General features: G+C 36.0%; 1 protein-coding gene across 15 annotated transcripts in view; it reads left to right on the forward strand.

Annotated features, from left to right (window-relative positions):
• The window catches only part of TRIM37 (tripartite motif containing 37), a 163,197-nt gene that overhangs the window by 43,676 nt on the left and 105,111 nt on the right, over positions 1 to 14,410 (forward strand). For all 15 annotated transcript variants that reach the window (XR_014080740.1, XM_081585198.1, XM_081585201.1 and 12 more), the window contains one exon: positions 5,713 to 5,789. Coding sequence is in view for 14 of the 15 variants with exons in the window: in XM_081585198.1 (XP_081441324.1) it covers positions 5,713 to 5,789 (77 nt within the window). In the remaining variant the exon portion in view is untranslated. The remainder of the gene's footprint in view (positions 1 to 5,712; positions 5,790 to 14,410) is intronic.

Consider the following 14,410-nt stretch of genomic DNA (forward strand, 5'->3'; position numbering starts at 1 on the left):
GAGTATGGGGAGAGAGGCTGTGGTGATGGCACCATCCCCTACGCGTGACTCAGCAGTATTGCCGTGCTTTCATGGCTGCCTACCTTTCCTCCACAGGCATTCCCCACCACAGTCTCCTCCCTACTTCCCCTTGGTCAGGGTTTCCACAGTCAACAGCAGCCGTTGTCCTGGGTTTGCTCCACAATCCCTAAGGTCCAGCTCCCAGCTCCTCCGCCTTCTAGGGCACCTGCATCCCTGTCCAGGGTATGTATGGCTGTGGCAAGGACTGTCTGTATCTCATTCCATTTAGGCTGCCACAGATCAGCTGTTTCACTTATTGCCTTAAATGTTTCTCCTCTGACTCAGACAGTTACCCTGCTGTGGGGATCGGGCCCCTGCTTCAGTTCCCCTACCCACCGAGGGCAGGTCCAGTCCTAGTAACACTCCTGTTTTTCCCCCTAGTTCCTTCATCCTACTGAGTTTTTCCTGGTTCTGTATATTCTTTTCCACTGGTCAGGTACTCCTGTCTGCTCTCAGCTGGTGTTCTGTGTGCACCTCTGTGTCTGAAGGTGTATTCCTGATGTATCCATGGAGAGAGATGTACTCCACATCCACCTACTCCTCCGCCATTTTGTTCTCCTTGTTTTTGGTGGTTTTTTTGACACATGTATGTATGTAATTTTTTTTTGAAGTTTTTTTTTTAGTTCTACTTACTTTTGGCTGAGCTTTCATCATCTTCATTGTTGTGCATGGTTTTCTCTAGTTGCAGTGAGTAGGGACTCCTCCTCATTGCAGTGCATGAGCTTCGCATTGTGATGGCTTTTCTTGTTGGGAAGCATGGGCTCTAGGCGCTCCTGGGTTTCGGTAGTTGTGATACGTGGACTCTAGAGCATGGGCTTAGTAGTTGTGGCAATTGGGCCTAGCTGCTTCTCATCATGTGGCATCTTCCCAGATCAGGGATTGAACCCATGTCCCCTGCATTGACTGGCGGATTCCCAGCCACTGGACCACCATGGAAGGCCCTGTATGTATTCTTTTAAATACATAAAATAACTCATGAGATGACACTAACACTTATAATTCAAATTCAGAATTACAGAATTTTTTAAACTTCTTTATATTACACCCACAACTCATTTCTTCTTACTCTAGGAACCTACTTTTTGAAGCCATAGGAAATAAGAGAATTGTAATATATCATAATGAATCATTCATTTGCCCTATAAAAAAAATTTCAGGAGGGGAACTCAAGTCTATCATCAATTTGAGAAATTCTACCATCAGTTGCTGAGAAATGTTTAAAAATTTTTTTTGCATATACTCTCATTTCTCTCTGCTATGTCTAGACAGCTGTTAGGGTTCAGAGCTTGTTTTCTAGTAAAGTCTACTGGAAAGGTTAATGGAAACAATATTTCCTGAATTTCTGTGTGTTGAAAATAATTTATATCCTTTATACTCTAAAGCCAGTATTGCTAGATGCAAAATCCTTGGCTCATTTTTTCTTTCCTTGGGTATCTTAAATATTCAATTCCATTTTGTCTTGGTAAAGTCTGATGATGAACTAATCCTTAAAAATCATTTGCTAATATTGTCTAGATGCCCAAATAATTTAATTATTTTTTCCCACAGTGCCTGTACCTTATTTATTTATTGGAATGTAGTTGCTTTACAGTGTTGTGTTAGCTTCTGCTGTACAGCAAAGTGGATCAGTTATACATGTATCCACTCTTTTTTAGATTTCCTTCCCTTTTAAGACACCCCAGAGCATTGAGTGGAGTTCTAATTCTTTTTAAATCCACTAATTTACTACTATATGTGTTGGGTTTTTGGGGCCCGTATTCTTAGTTACATGCTGGGCTCTTTCAATATATAGTTTTAGATTTCTTAAAGAAAATATTTCTTGAATTATAGTTTTAAATATCTCCTTTTTTCCTACCTTTGGTTTTCTCTCTTGGAACTTTTATTATCTGCATCTTCTTTGCCTTTGTCTTCAATACTTAACCACTTTCTAATCTTTTTAGCTCTTTCTTCATTTCTTTTTAACTTTAAAAATTTTCCTTGTTCACTTATTTTTTTTAAAAGATATCAGCTGTTGTGCTATTTGCTCCTATGTTCTTTTAGTTCAGTCTTTATTTCTTAAATAACTTCATTTTATTTCTAATTCTTCCCTTAGTTCTGTTACTTGATGTTTGAGTTTTTCTAATACTGATTTGTATTATTCTTTCATATCATATTTTCTCAGCTTTGCTTTTCTTCCTGCAGGCTGTCATATTATTTTCTTAAGAGTCTTTTAGGTTATTTTGAAATAGGTTACAATTTTGATCTTTGAGTTTGTTTCTGTAGGGTGCTTTCATTGTCTCTAGGGATGTTATTTTACCCTATATTTTCTCTTTCATTTTGATAAATAATGCATAACATAAAATTTACCATTTTAACTATTTTGAAGTGTACATTTAGTATTGTTAAGTATATTTACATTGTTGTGTCACTAACCTCCAGAATTTTTTCAACTTGCAAAACTGAAGTGCTCTGCCAGTTAAACCGTAATTCCCCATTTCCCCTTCTCCTCAGATCCTGGCAACCATCACTCTGCTTTTTCTTTCTATGAGTTTGACTACTCTAAGATACCTCACATATGTGGAATCTTAACACAGTAACATCTTGTTGTTACTGACTTCTTTCACTTAGCATATGTTCTTAAGATTCCTCCTCTTCATAGCTTGTATCAGAATTCCCTTCCCTTTTAAGGCTGAGTAATATTCCATTGTATTTATATACCACATTTTATTTATCCATCTATCAGTGAACATCTGACTTGCTTCTGTCTTATCTTTACTGACTAATGCTGTTTTGAACATAGGTGTGTAAATATCTCTTCAGTATCCTGCTTTTGATTCTTTTGGATATATACCCAGTAATGGTATTGCTGTATCACATGGTAATTCTGTTTTTAGTTTCTTAAGGAACTATGCTCTTTTCTATAGTAGTTGCACCATTTTACATTATCATCAGCAGTGCACAAGGGCTCAAATTTGTCCGTATCTTTGTCAGTACTTTTTGTTTTTGTTTCTTTGGTAATAACCATACTAATGGGTATGAGGTAATTCATTGTGGTTTTGATTTATATACCCTAGTGGTGGTTTTGAGCATTTTTTCATGTGCTTGTTGGACATTTGTATATCCCGTTTAGAGAAATGTGTATTCAAGTCCTTTGCTCATTTTTTAATCAAGTTTTTTGTTGTTGCAGAGTTGTAGGAGTTTATGTATTCTGGATGTGAAAGTGTTAGTTGCTCAATCAAGTCTGACTCTTTACAACCCAGTGGACTGTAGCCCACCAGTCTCCTCTGTCCATGGAATATCCCAGGCAATAGTGATAGAGTGGTAGTCATTCCCTTCTCCGGGGAAATCTTCTTGACTTAGAAATCAAACCCAGGTCTCCTGCATTGCAGGCAGATTCTTTATTGTCTGAGCCACCAGGGAAGCCTCCATATTCTGGATATTGACCCCTTATTAGATATATGATTTACACATATTTTCTCATTTTTAAGGTTTCTTTTTGCTCTATTGATCATGACCTTTGATGGACAGAAATTTTAAATTTTGTTGTAGTCCAGTTTGTCTGTTGTGGCTTTTGGTTTCATATCTAGGAAATTCTTACCAACTCCTTTGTCATGGAGCTTTTCGCTTATATTTTCCTCTTAGACTTTTATAACTTTTAAGACGTATGTTTAGATCTTTAATATATTTTGAGTTAATTTTTGTATGATGGAGGAGTCTAGCTTCATTCTTTTGCATGTGTATAGCCAGTGTGATATGTCAATCAGAAATCCGGTGCTTTGCTTTCTGAGAGATTTCCTGGTTCTCTCCTTGTAATCTGGACCTTTTCCTTCCTTTGCTTGTATTATTTCTATGCTATTTATCTTTTATTTTCCTCTTAGCAGTTCCTTTACAGTCTTTAGACCTGTCCTAAAAGATCCTAGATACTCGTTTTCAAGAGTTTAGAGTGACTAGACTGCATTTAGTTTTTATACTCAGTTAGTATTACATTGAGCAACTTTTTTGCAGTTTCTAGTGTCCTGTCGCTTGTCATGCTTTTCAGTGACTAACTCTTGGCCATTTTGTGGTTTCCTTTTTTCTGGTCCATTAGATGTCCCATTGCTTCTCTCTCCTTTCTCCCACAGTGTTGATACAAGGCAGGTCTTTGTGATTATAGCTGGTCTGTCTTTATTTGCTTATGTTTTGGGGGTTGTGGAGATAACCGTTACCTGGTTTTGTTGTAAATGTTGTTTGTGAACTTTTGGTTTTGACGTTCGATTGTAGTTTTACTTTCAGATTTTGAGAGTTTTAAAAACTATGCTGCCATTGTGGTAGTCTTTCCAGAATCCTCTGCCTATTGAAAATTCTTAAAGCAAGTATTTTGTTAGAGGTACAGATGGTGCATTGATAACAATTATAAAAATCTTGTTCCTTAAAATTAAAAATTAGGTCAAAGATAAATTTCTAATATTATTATGTGATAAAAATCAGGAATAAAAAATGTTTACTACCTTTTATTAATTGATTGTATTCCAGGGAAGTTGTTTTAGGAACAAATTTTAAAAGAAGAAAGAAACTCCAGTTATTTGCACAAGGATGTTGGTTGATTTTTAAAAATCAATGTAATTTGCTATATAATTTATATTTCATAATATTGACTAAGTTTAGCACATTTTGACAAATACATACAGTTGCACAATCATTATTGTAGTCATGAGTTTTATCATCCTCAGAAGTTATCTGATTTACCCTTTGCTGCTGCTGCTGCTAATCCTATTTTCTCCCTTCCTGGCCCCTCTGCAACCACTGATATGTTTTTGTCAATATACTTTTACTTTTTCAGAATTTTATATAATGGGATTATACAACATATAATCTTTTGTGTTCAGCTGTTTTCCCTTAAGTGATTATTCATCTTTCTGTAGTATTGTAGTTACTGAGTGATTACCATGTCAAACCCTGAATGCTGCATCAGGACCTTTGAGAGCGAAGTAGCCTAGAAATGAAGGGGGGTTCAGAAATAGCTGTACCCTTCTGTAGATATATCCCTGCCCTCAGCCCTCACAGTGTGGTTGGGCAAACGTGTTTATACATGTAGTTTTAACAAACGTAATCTCATACAGTCCTTGTACAGAAGGGAATAATTTTATTCATAAAATCTCTGTAATAGAAATATGAGCAACTTTAAATCTCCAGATAGAATCTTATATGGAATCTTGACATATGAAACATAGAAATTATATTTAATTGCTTTCAACATCAAGTGTTACCTTTTCTATTTTACGCCTTTTTAATCTTAAACATTATCTCCTTTGTTTTTTTTTGTCTCCTTCCTCAACTTCCTAATGAAGTTGAGACTTCATTTTTTTGGTTTATTTCTTTGGGGTTTTTATTTTTCTTGGAGGCTCATTTTTAGGAGTTCTATATGTGTTGAAACTCCTAACTCTTTTCAGAGTAGTTGATATTTTCCTTTGTTTGTATGCTTTAATGCTTCTATCTTTATGTAGAAGAAAATGTTTGTAGACTCTTGGTCTTTTTATCAGCTCTCTTACTGCTTTTAAACTTAAAACAAAACTACTTCTCTATCCAAATATCAGATACTGTTCTGATTTTGTTTGTTTCATTGTGGCTTAATTTTTTACATTTAAATTGACTGGAGTTTCTATTTATATAACATCTTTTTCTTTTTCTTTTGAGGATGGAAATGGAGTTGTTCGTGGTTACTACTTATCTGTGTTTCTGGAACTTTCAGCTGGCTTGCCAGAAACTTCCAAGTAAGACATGCAATTAAGTAACAAACTTTAGTGTGGGTTTCAATACCTTCTTAGCATTTTTCATTAACTACTTTTGTTAAATACTATATTTTATGTCTGTTAAGATATTATACCAATATGTAATCTCTGGCATAGTATGTTGGCATAGACTGTCAGTTCTTAAATTAAATGGCATCAGGACTCTCTACTCTTAAATTTTATTGGAAAATCCAAAGAATTCTTCTTTATATGGGTTTATCTGTTGATTTTTTTCTGAATTAGAAATTAAAACAAAACATTTTTGTTAATTCACTTTAAAGTAATAATAAACCTATTACATATTAGCATAAATAGCATTTTCTTGGAGAATAACTTTTTCTAAAGCAAAATAATACTTGGTGAGAAAACATATTGTATTGTAAAAAACCTCTTAATGTCTGGCTTTTCAATTTACTATAATAAGTTGTTTGGGTTGAAGTATATATATAAAATCTGGCCTGATGGATTTTGAATTCCATATGTAGTTGGGAAAAGTTTTTTACAGTGAGATACAGTTCACATACCACATGAAAGTGAAAGTGTTAGTTGCACACTTGTGTCCAACTCTTTGCAACCCCATGGACTGTAGCCCTACAGACTCCTCTGCCCATGAAATTCTCCAGGCAAGATTGGAGTGGATAACCATGCCCTTCTCCAGGGGATCTTCCTGCCATCTGAGCCACCAGGGAGCCATACCATAAAGTTCATCTTATAAATAAGTGTAGAATTCAGTAGATTTTAGTGTATTCCTTGAGTTCTACAGCTATCACCGTATCTAATTTCAGAACATTTTCTTTCTTTCTTTCTTTTTTTTAATTTTTTGGCCATGCCTCATGGCATGTGGAATCTTAGTTCTCGAATGAGGAAGCAAACATGTGCTCCCACACTGGAAGCACAGAATCTTAACCACTGCTGCCAGGGAATTCTGCAGAACATTTTCATCACCCCACAAAGCAACACTGTACTTATTAGCAATCACTTCCCCTTCCCACCTAGTTCCTGGCAGCCCTAATCTACTTTTTGTTAGGGAGGAACACTTTAAAAAGCAGTTTTAGATAATTGTGAATCATCTTTGATATTACCCCAAAATTGAACAAGTGCTTGTTTGTTAAATGTAATTTGTAGTATGAAATCTGGAACCATATTAGTGAATTTTATTTAATTCTGTTACACCATAATCTGTTGGTTTGATTTGAGACATGTGCTTCCAGTTATGGCATAATAGTGATAACCCTTTCTTCTGTAACAACCAAAAAGAAAAACATCTCTTAGACACCAGACCTGAAGCAACAAATGAAAGCAATCCCTGAGAGATAGGAAATAAATCAGATCTGTGATGGCCTCACTTAACCTTGAGAGAGTTTTCAGGCCATAACACATGGAGGCAGAAATGCAACAGAGTCTGGCTAACTCCTTGAGTTGAGGAGACAGTGCTGAGTGTCCAGGAAGACCAGCACACCTAGAGTGCAGTGGACAGAACACCAGAAGAGAGATCTGTACAAAGAACTCCAGCGATTTGTAAGGCATTGTCTTCAAATATGAGAAGGTCATGGCAACCCACTCCAGTGTTCTTGCCTGGAGAATCCCATGGACAGAGGAGCTGGGCGGGCTACAGTCCAGGGGATTGCAAAGAGTCGGACACAACTCAGTGACTAACACACACTCTTCAGATATTCTGCAGAATATTGAGTAGGGCATGCAGGTAAAGAAACCTACCTGAGGTTGAGGGGAGGACCATCTGGGAAGGTTTAGAGGGAGTGGTGCCTGGTGCCTGGTAGAGGGCCAGTAATTGTGTTTGTTCCTATCACTATAGTGGTAACTTCTAATCCATGGGGCATTGAATGAAGTACACAGGAAATTTTTGCCTCCCTAGTGGAGAACAGTCCTAGACTGGACATTACTCCAGACCCATCTAACAAATAAAAGCAAAACCTGAAAGAATTGAATTGTTTCCAGGTAACCTAACAGCAGTCTAGAGCAGAGCTTAAGAAAACTGATAAGATTACAGAAATATCCAGCACCCAGCAAAGCTAAGGTTACATTATCTATTATTCAATCAAAGATTAATTGGCATGCAAAAAGGCAGGAAGACATAACCAATACTGAGGAGAGGAATCAGTTGATTTGAGCAAGAACTGTTTTTTTTTCAATGTGAATTATATCTATTGATATTTTATGAATTAGAAATTAAAACATTTTAAAAATTAATTTACTTATGATAATAAACTAATTGCATATTAGCATAAATTACATTTCTATGAATAGTAACTTTTTCTAAAACAAAATAATATTTGATGAGAAAACTTGTATTGTCTTGCATTTTTGGAAATCTTTGTATGGCTTAAAAAGACAACTAGGTTCTCATGTGAGAATTAGGAGAAAATATTTTTCTCAGTTTTTATAACTACACTCCATCTCTTCAAAAGTTGAATAGAGATATGGAAGATACAAAAAATTCACACTGACTGAACTTATTGAGAATGAACTAACTATATTTGAAATGAAGAATACACTAGATGGCATGAATGACAGATTAGATACTGCAGAAGAAAGAATTAATTAAGAAAGGATTAATTAATGAATTAATGGACTTGAAGGCATTAGCTATAGAAACTATTCAAAATGTGAACATAGAGAATAGAATTCCAAAACTGTAAAACAACTTGAAGTAGCTTAATGTACAAATATCTGGAGTCCTCGAAAAAGGGCATGGGAAGGAAAAAGTAAATGCTTTCCAAACTTGATAAAAGCTTTAAGCCCATGGATCCAGAAGTTTAGTGAACTATAAGCACATGAAACATGAAGGAAACATCAAAGCACATCATAATCAAATTGCTTAAAACCAATGGTAAACAAAATATCTTAAACTGGCAGCGAAAAAAAAAAGGTCATTAAGTTTAGAGGCACAAAGGTAAGGGTGAAATCAGGTTTCTCACTGGAAACAAGACAAGTGAAATGATAATATAGCAACATTTTAAAAAGATTGAAAAAAACAAACATTAACAATTTTATAATCAGCAAGAATATATTTTAAAAAATACAGTGAAACTAAGACATTTTCAGATCTGGACTATAAGAAATGTTAAAGTACATGCTTCAGACAGGGTAAATAATACCAGTTGGACCTCTGAATTTTTTTTTTTTTTGTCCTGCAATTGGACCTCTGAATTTTAACAAAGAAATGAAGAGCACCAGAAATGGAAATTTCTTGGGTAAACAAAGTTTTTTTTCTGTTACCAAAGTAATTTTAAGTGATAATTGACCATGTAATCAAAAACAGTAGCATTATATTTCGGGGTTTTTAACATATTTAGAAGCAAAATTCACAACAAAAACAGCTGTATAAAGGCCAAAAGAGGAACTTCCTAGGTGGTCCAGTGGTTAAAATCTGCCTGCCAGTCCTGGAGACATGGGTTTGATCCCTGGTCCTGGAAGGTCCTACATGCCACAGAGCAGCTGACCCCATGCACCACAGCCACTGAGCCTACGCTCTAGAGCCCATGAGTTGCAACTACTGAAGCCTTCACGCCTCGAGCCCATGCTCTGCAGCAAGAGAGGCCACCACACGGAGAAGCCTATGCACACCGAGAACCCCGGGCACTGCAGCTGGAGAGTGGCGCCTGCTGACCGCAACTAGAGAGAGCCTGTGTGCAGCAATGAAGACCCAGTGAAACCAGAAATAAATAAAAAATTGTTTTAAAAGGCCAAACGATTAGAGCATGGAAGTATAATGTAAGATTCTGACACTATATGTGAAGTGGTGTAATAACAATTAAAGCTAGACTGTGATAGGTTAAAGATACATACTATCCTATTATTTTTTCTTGCCTATTGTAACAAATTACCAGAGACATTACTTTGCCAACAAAGATCCGTCTAGTCAAGGCTATGGTTTTCCAGTAGTCATGTATGGATGTGAGAGTTGGACTGTGAAGAAAGCTGAGCGCTAAAGAATTGATGCTTTTGAACTGTGGTGTTGGAGAAGACTCTTGCGAGTCCCTTGGACTGCAAGGAGATCCAACCAGTCCACACTAGGGGAGATCAGCCCTGGGTGTTCATTGGAAGGACTGATGCTGAAGCTGAAACTCCAATACTTTGGCCACCTCATGCGAAGAGTTGACTCATTGGAAAGACCCTAATGCTGGGACCGATTGGGGGCAGGAGGAGAAGGTGACGACAGAGGATGAGATGGCTGGATGGCATCACTGACTCGATGGACATGAGTTTGGGTAAACTGTGGAAGTTGGTGATGGACAGGGAGGCCTGGTGTGCTGTGATTCATGGTGTTGCAGGGAGTTGGACACGACTGAGCGACTGAACTGAATCGAACCAGAAATTTGGCAGCTTAAAACAATAGAAAAGATTTCCCTCACGTTTCTGGAGGCCAGAAATCCAAAAACCATTGCTAGGCCAAAATCAGGGTTTCAGTAGAGTTGTGCTAGCTCCAGTTACACTAAGGGAGATCTGTTTCTTGCCTTTTTCAGCTTCCGCTTACTGCCAGCATTCTTGGGCTTATGACAGTGTCACTCCTATCTCTGCCTTTGGTCACGTTGCCTTACCTTTTTTTGTCTCTGTCAGATCTTCCTCTGCTTTTCTGTTATAGTGACATTCATGGTTACATTTAGGGTGTACATGGGTTTTCCAGGATAGTCCCCTCATCTCAGGATCCTTGGCTTAATTGCAGCTGTGTATTCCCAGTCACAGGTTCCGAGAATTAAGATGTCGATACCTTGGGAACACTGTTCAGCCTCCCATAACTATAAACTATAAAGCCACTGCTAAAATGACAAAGATGTTTAGTTTATAAAGCAATGGTGGGGTAAAATTGAAGCAAATCCTAGTCTTAAAGCAGGCAGGAAAAGATAAGTGGTAACAAAACACAGATAGGAGGAATACTAAGATGTGGCACCATAAATGATCTAAACACCCCAATTAAAAAGTGGAAATTGTTAGATTGGCTAGAAAAGCAAAACTCAATTGTATGCCAAACCCAAGAAATATGCTTTGAATGTAAAGATATACCATACTAATCAAAACCAAGTTGGAGATATTGCTTTAATATCAAAGTAGTTTCAAAGGAAAGCACGTTACCAGAGATAAAGAAGTTTATTTCATAGTGATAAAAGGATCAGTTAATGAAGAGGACATACAATGATTATAAATATTTCTGTTTATACTCTGGTAACAGATTTTGAAAATGCACAAAGCAAAAACTGATAGAAGCAGAAAAAGAAATAGAAATTCTTCTCTCAGTTGATACAGCAGGTATCATCAAGGATAGAGTAAATCTGGATAGCCCTGTCACCCAGCCTGACTTGGTGGACATTTATAGACTCTTTGATCCAATGGCAGCAGAATGAAAATTATTCTTAAGTGTGAACAAAATATTTACCAAGAAAGACCATATTCTGGAATGTAAAATATGTGAAAAAATTCAAAAATATTCAAATCATTCAGATTTTTTTTATTTTAAAAATCTGACATAGTTGAAAGGTAAATAACACACGTCTAAATAGCCCTTGGATCCAAGAGGAAATCATAATAGATTTTTAAAAAGTTTTTTGAATTGAAGTGAAAACACAGCATACCAGAATTTGTAGTACGTTGCTAAAGCAATAGGTAGGGGAAAATTTATATGACTAAATGCCTGTATAAGTGAAAAGCAGAAAGGCTTTAAATAAATGTCAGCATCTGTTTTAATAAACTAGAAAAAAGAACAAGTTAAATGAAAAGGAAACAATAAAAATAATAACAAAGATAACAAATGCAATGAAATAAACATGCAGTAGAGAAAATCATTGAAATCTAAAGGACAGCATTTAAAATCTAATACTGTATAACTGAAGATATATAATAAAGCCATAGTATCAGCATAATACAACGTCATTTTAGCGTAAGAGACAGATTTTCAATGGAATATACAGATCTCCTCCACTATCCAAAAGTAGAGCAGTTCTCTGAAACCTTTTGTGAGATGAGATGGCATCCAGTGAAGAAACAGTTACCTTGAGACATGCCTTGCTAACGGATGCACAGAACATAGCAGGATAAAGTGTATATGCTTCAGACACAGCTTGGAGCTGTGGCACCTTGATGCTGAGATGCCGGGTGTAGTTCCTGGGGACGGAGGTTGCTGCTTGGAACATGCCTCTGTAATGGCTCGATGCAAAACAAGCACTCAATGCTATTTTCACTTTTCAGCTTTTTTTTTTTTTGTAAAAGTGAAATTTTTCTTGGTTAGCAAAAACTAGTACTAGTGTAGACTCTTTTGTAAAAAGTAAAGTGGCAGAAAGAGAATGTTTAAAAATTGGGGATACCTGTGTTACAATTCCAGAAATAAATACACTTTCATTAGGAAATTAGTGGTTGAAAAAGATGCAAAGACAGTGCTGTGGGGAAGATGTAATCTTTTCAACAAATTGCACTTGAACATTTGGATATTCATATGCAAAAAAATGGAACTTGGATCCATACCTCACACTATATACTTAAACTAACTGAAAATTGATCCTAGACCTAGATTTAAGTTGTAAAATAATAAAACTTGCTGGAGATAACACAAGACAAAATGTACCTTTGTCTTGGGCGTCGTTATTTTAGTCAAAATGCAAAAGCACAATCCATAAAAGAAACACTTTTGTAAATTAGACTTCACGAGAATTATAAAGTTCTCTTCCTCAGATTACGTGGAGTTGTACTGATAATAAATAAACAAGGTCCCTTCCCCATATTGGCAAAAAGGTTGTCCGACTCCCCATAAAGAAGGTATATACATGCAAAATAAGCCTGTGTAAGATGTTTATAGCATTAGTCATTAGGGAAACAAATTTATCTACAATACAATACTACTGTTTCCTATTAGAGTAGCTATAATTACAAAGATCATACCACGTGTTGGCAAGAATATAGAGAAATCTGAAGTCTTAGAATATAGAGAAATCTGAAGTCTTGGATGTTTCTGGTGGGAATATAAAATGATTCAATGACTTCTGTAAACAAGTTGGTGATTTTGTTAAAAAGTTAAACATATACTTCTGTATGACTCAGTCAAATCACTCTTAGATATTTACCTCAGAGACAAGGAACTAGATATCCAACAAAGTCTTATAGAAATGTTTGTAGTAACTGCATTTTGAATAGCCAAGTAAAATCAACCCTAATGGCCATCAACAGATGAATAAGCAAGTTTTGCTATGGCTAGACAATGAAATAACACTTAGCAATAAAAAATAATGAACTATTGACACATGTGACAATAGGACTTTTAAATTAATTATTTTAAATGAAAGGAGCCAGATTAAAAAGAGCACATATAAATGATTCTATTTATATAAACCTCTAGAAAAATGCAAACTAATCTATAGTGACAGTGCAGATGTGTGGTTGCTGAGAGATGAGGCAGGCTGTTCTTCAAAGATATTCTTGAGAGACATTGACATTTTTTTTTTCCCACCTGAAAATATGTAGCAGTGAATAGTATGATTACTGGTACATTTTAACTACCATTGCTTTTGCACCATTAGTGAAAATGTCACAGTGAAAAAGGCAAATAACATCTTAGAATTATTACAAAGATTGGTTTTGACTTTTTGGATTGCTGAAAGAATCATAGGAACTGACCCCCAATAGTACAACCTCTGACATAGACGAACCTTAATGCAGAATATTCTTGCCACCACTCGTGAGTCAAGCTATGAATAAAGCTGGTAGTATAGAAAGGATTCTGGCCTCTGAGTTGTAACTATTAATATGTTTTAGTCATAACTCTGTTCCAAATCTGTGATCTGAAGCAGTGGACTGTTGCTATTGGACCTGTATTGTTGCTATAACAGCTAACATCTGCTGAATATATACTTTGTGCTCTGCACTATGCCTTATATAACTCATTTTGCCTTACTACCACCTCATGTGCTGTCACTGCTATTATCATTCCCATTTTACAGATGGAAGTATAACAGCTAAGTTATACACTTAAGTTCAGCATTGTTAAAATGCAATCTGTTTAACATAGATTTTTCTTTCTCTATATTCTTTGTTCTTAACCACCAAATTTGTAATTGGAAGGTGGTTGATCATGCACAGAATTATAAGAAGTTTAGTGATTATAGGATTTTGTTCATAACCCTGTTGCTACCATTAATCTTGGTTCTCTTCTTGTCTCTTGACTAATTTGTTTTCTAATCTGTATATAGGCATAACTCAGAGATATTGCAGGTTTGTTTCTAGACCACTGCAATAAAGCAAGTCACATAAAAGTTATGTTTAAATTATACTATAGTCTATTAAGTGTGCGATAGTAGTATGTCTCAGTATACATAATCTAATTTAAAATACTTTATTGCTATAAAATGCAAACCATCACTGAGTCATCAGTGGGTCATAGTTCTTTGCTGGTGGAACGTTTTGCCTCAGTATTTGGTGGCTGCTGTCTGATCAGGGTAGTGATTACTGAAGGCTAGGGTTCGGTGTAGCAACTTCTTTAAATAAGATAACAGTAAAGTTTGCAGCATTGATTGACTTGTCTTCTCATGAATGGTTTCTCTGTAGCATGCAGTGCTATTTGATAGCATTTTACTCACAGTAGAACTTCCTTCAGATTTGGA

Source organism: Giraffa tippelskirchi, chromosome 3, assembly GCF_054371585.1.
Source record: "Giraffa tippelskirchi isolate mGirTip1 chromosome 3, T2T-mGirTip1v1.2.pri, whole genome shotgun sequence".
Taxonomy (NCBI): Eukaryota; Metazoa; Chordata; class Mammalia; order Artiodactyla; family Giraffidae; genus Giraffa; species Giraffa tippelskirchi.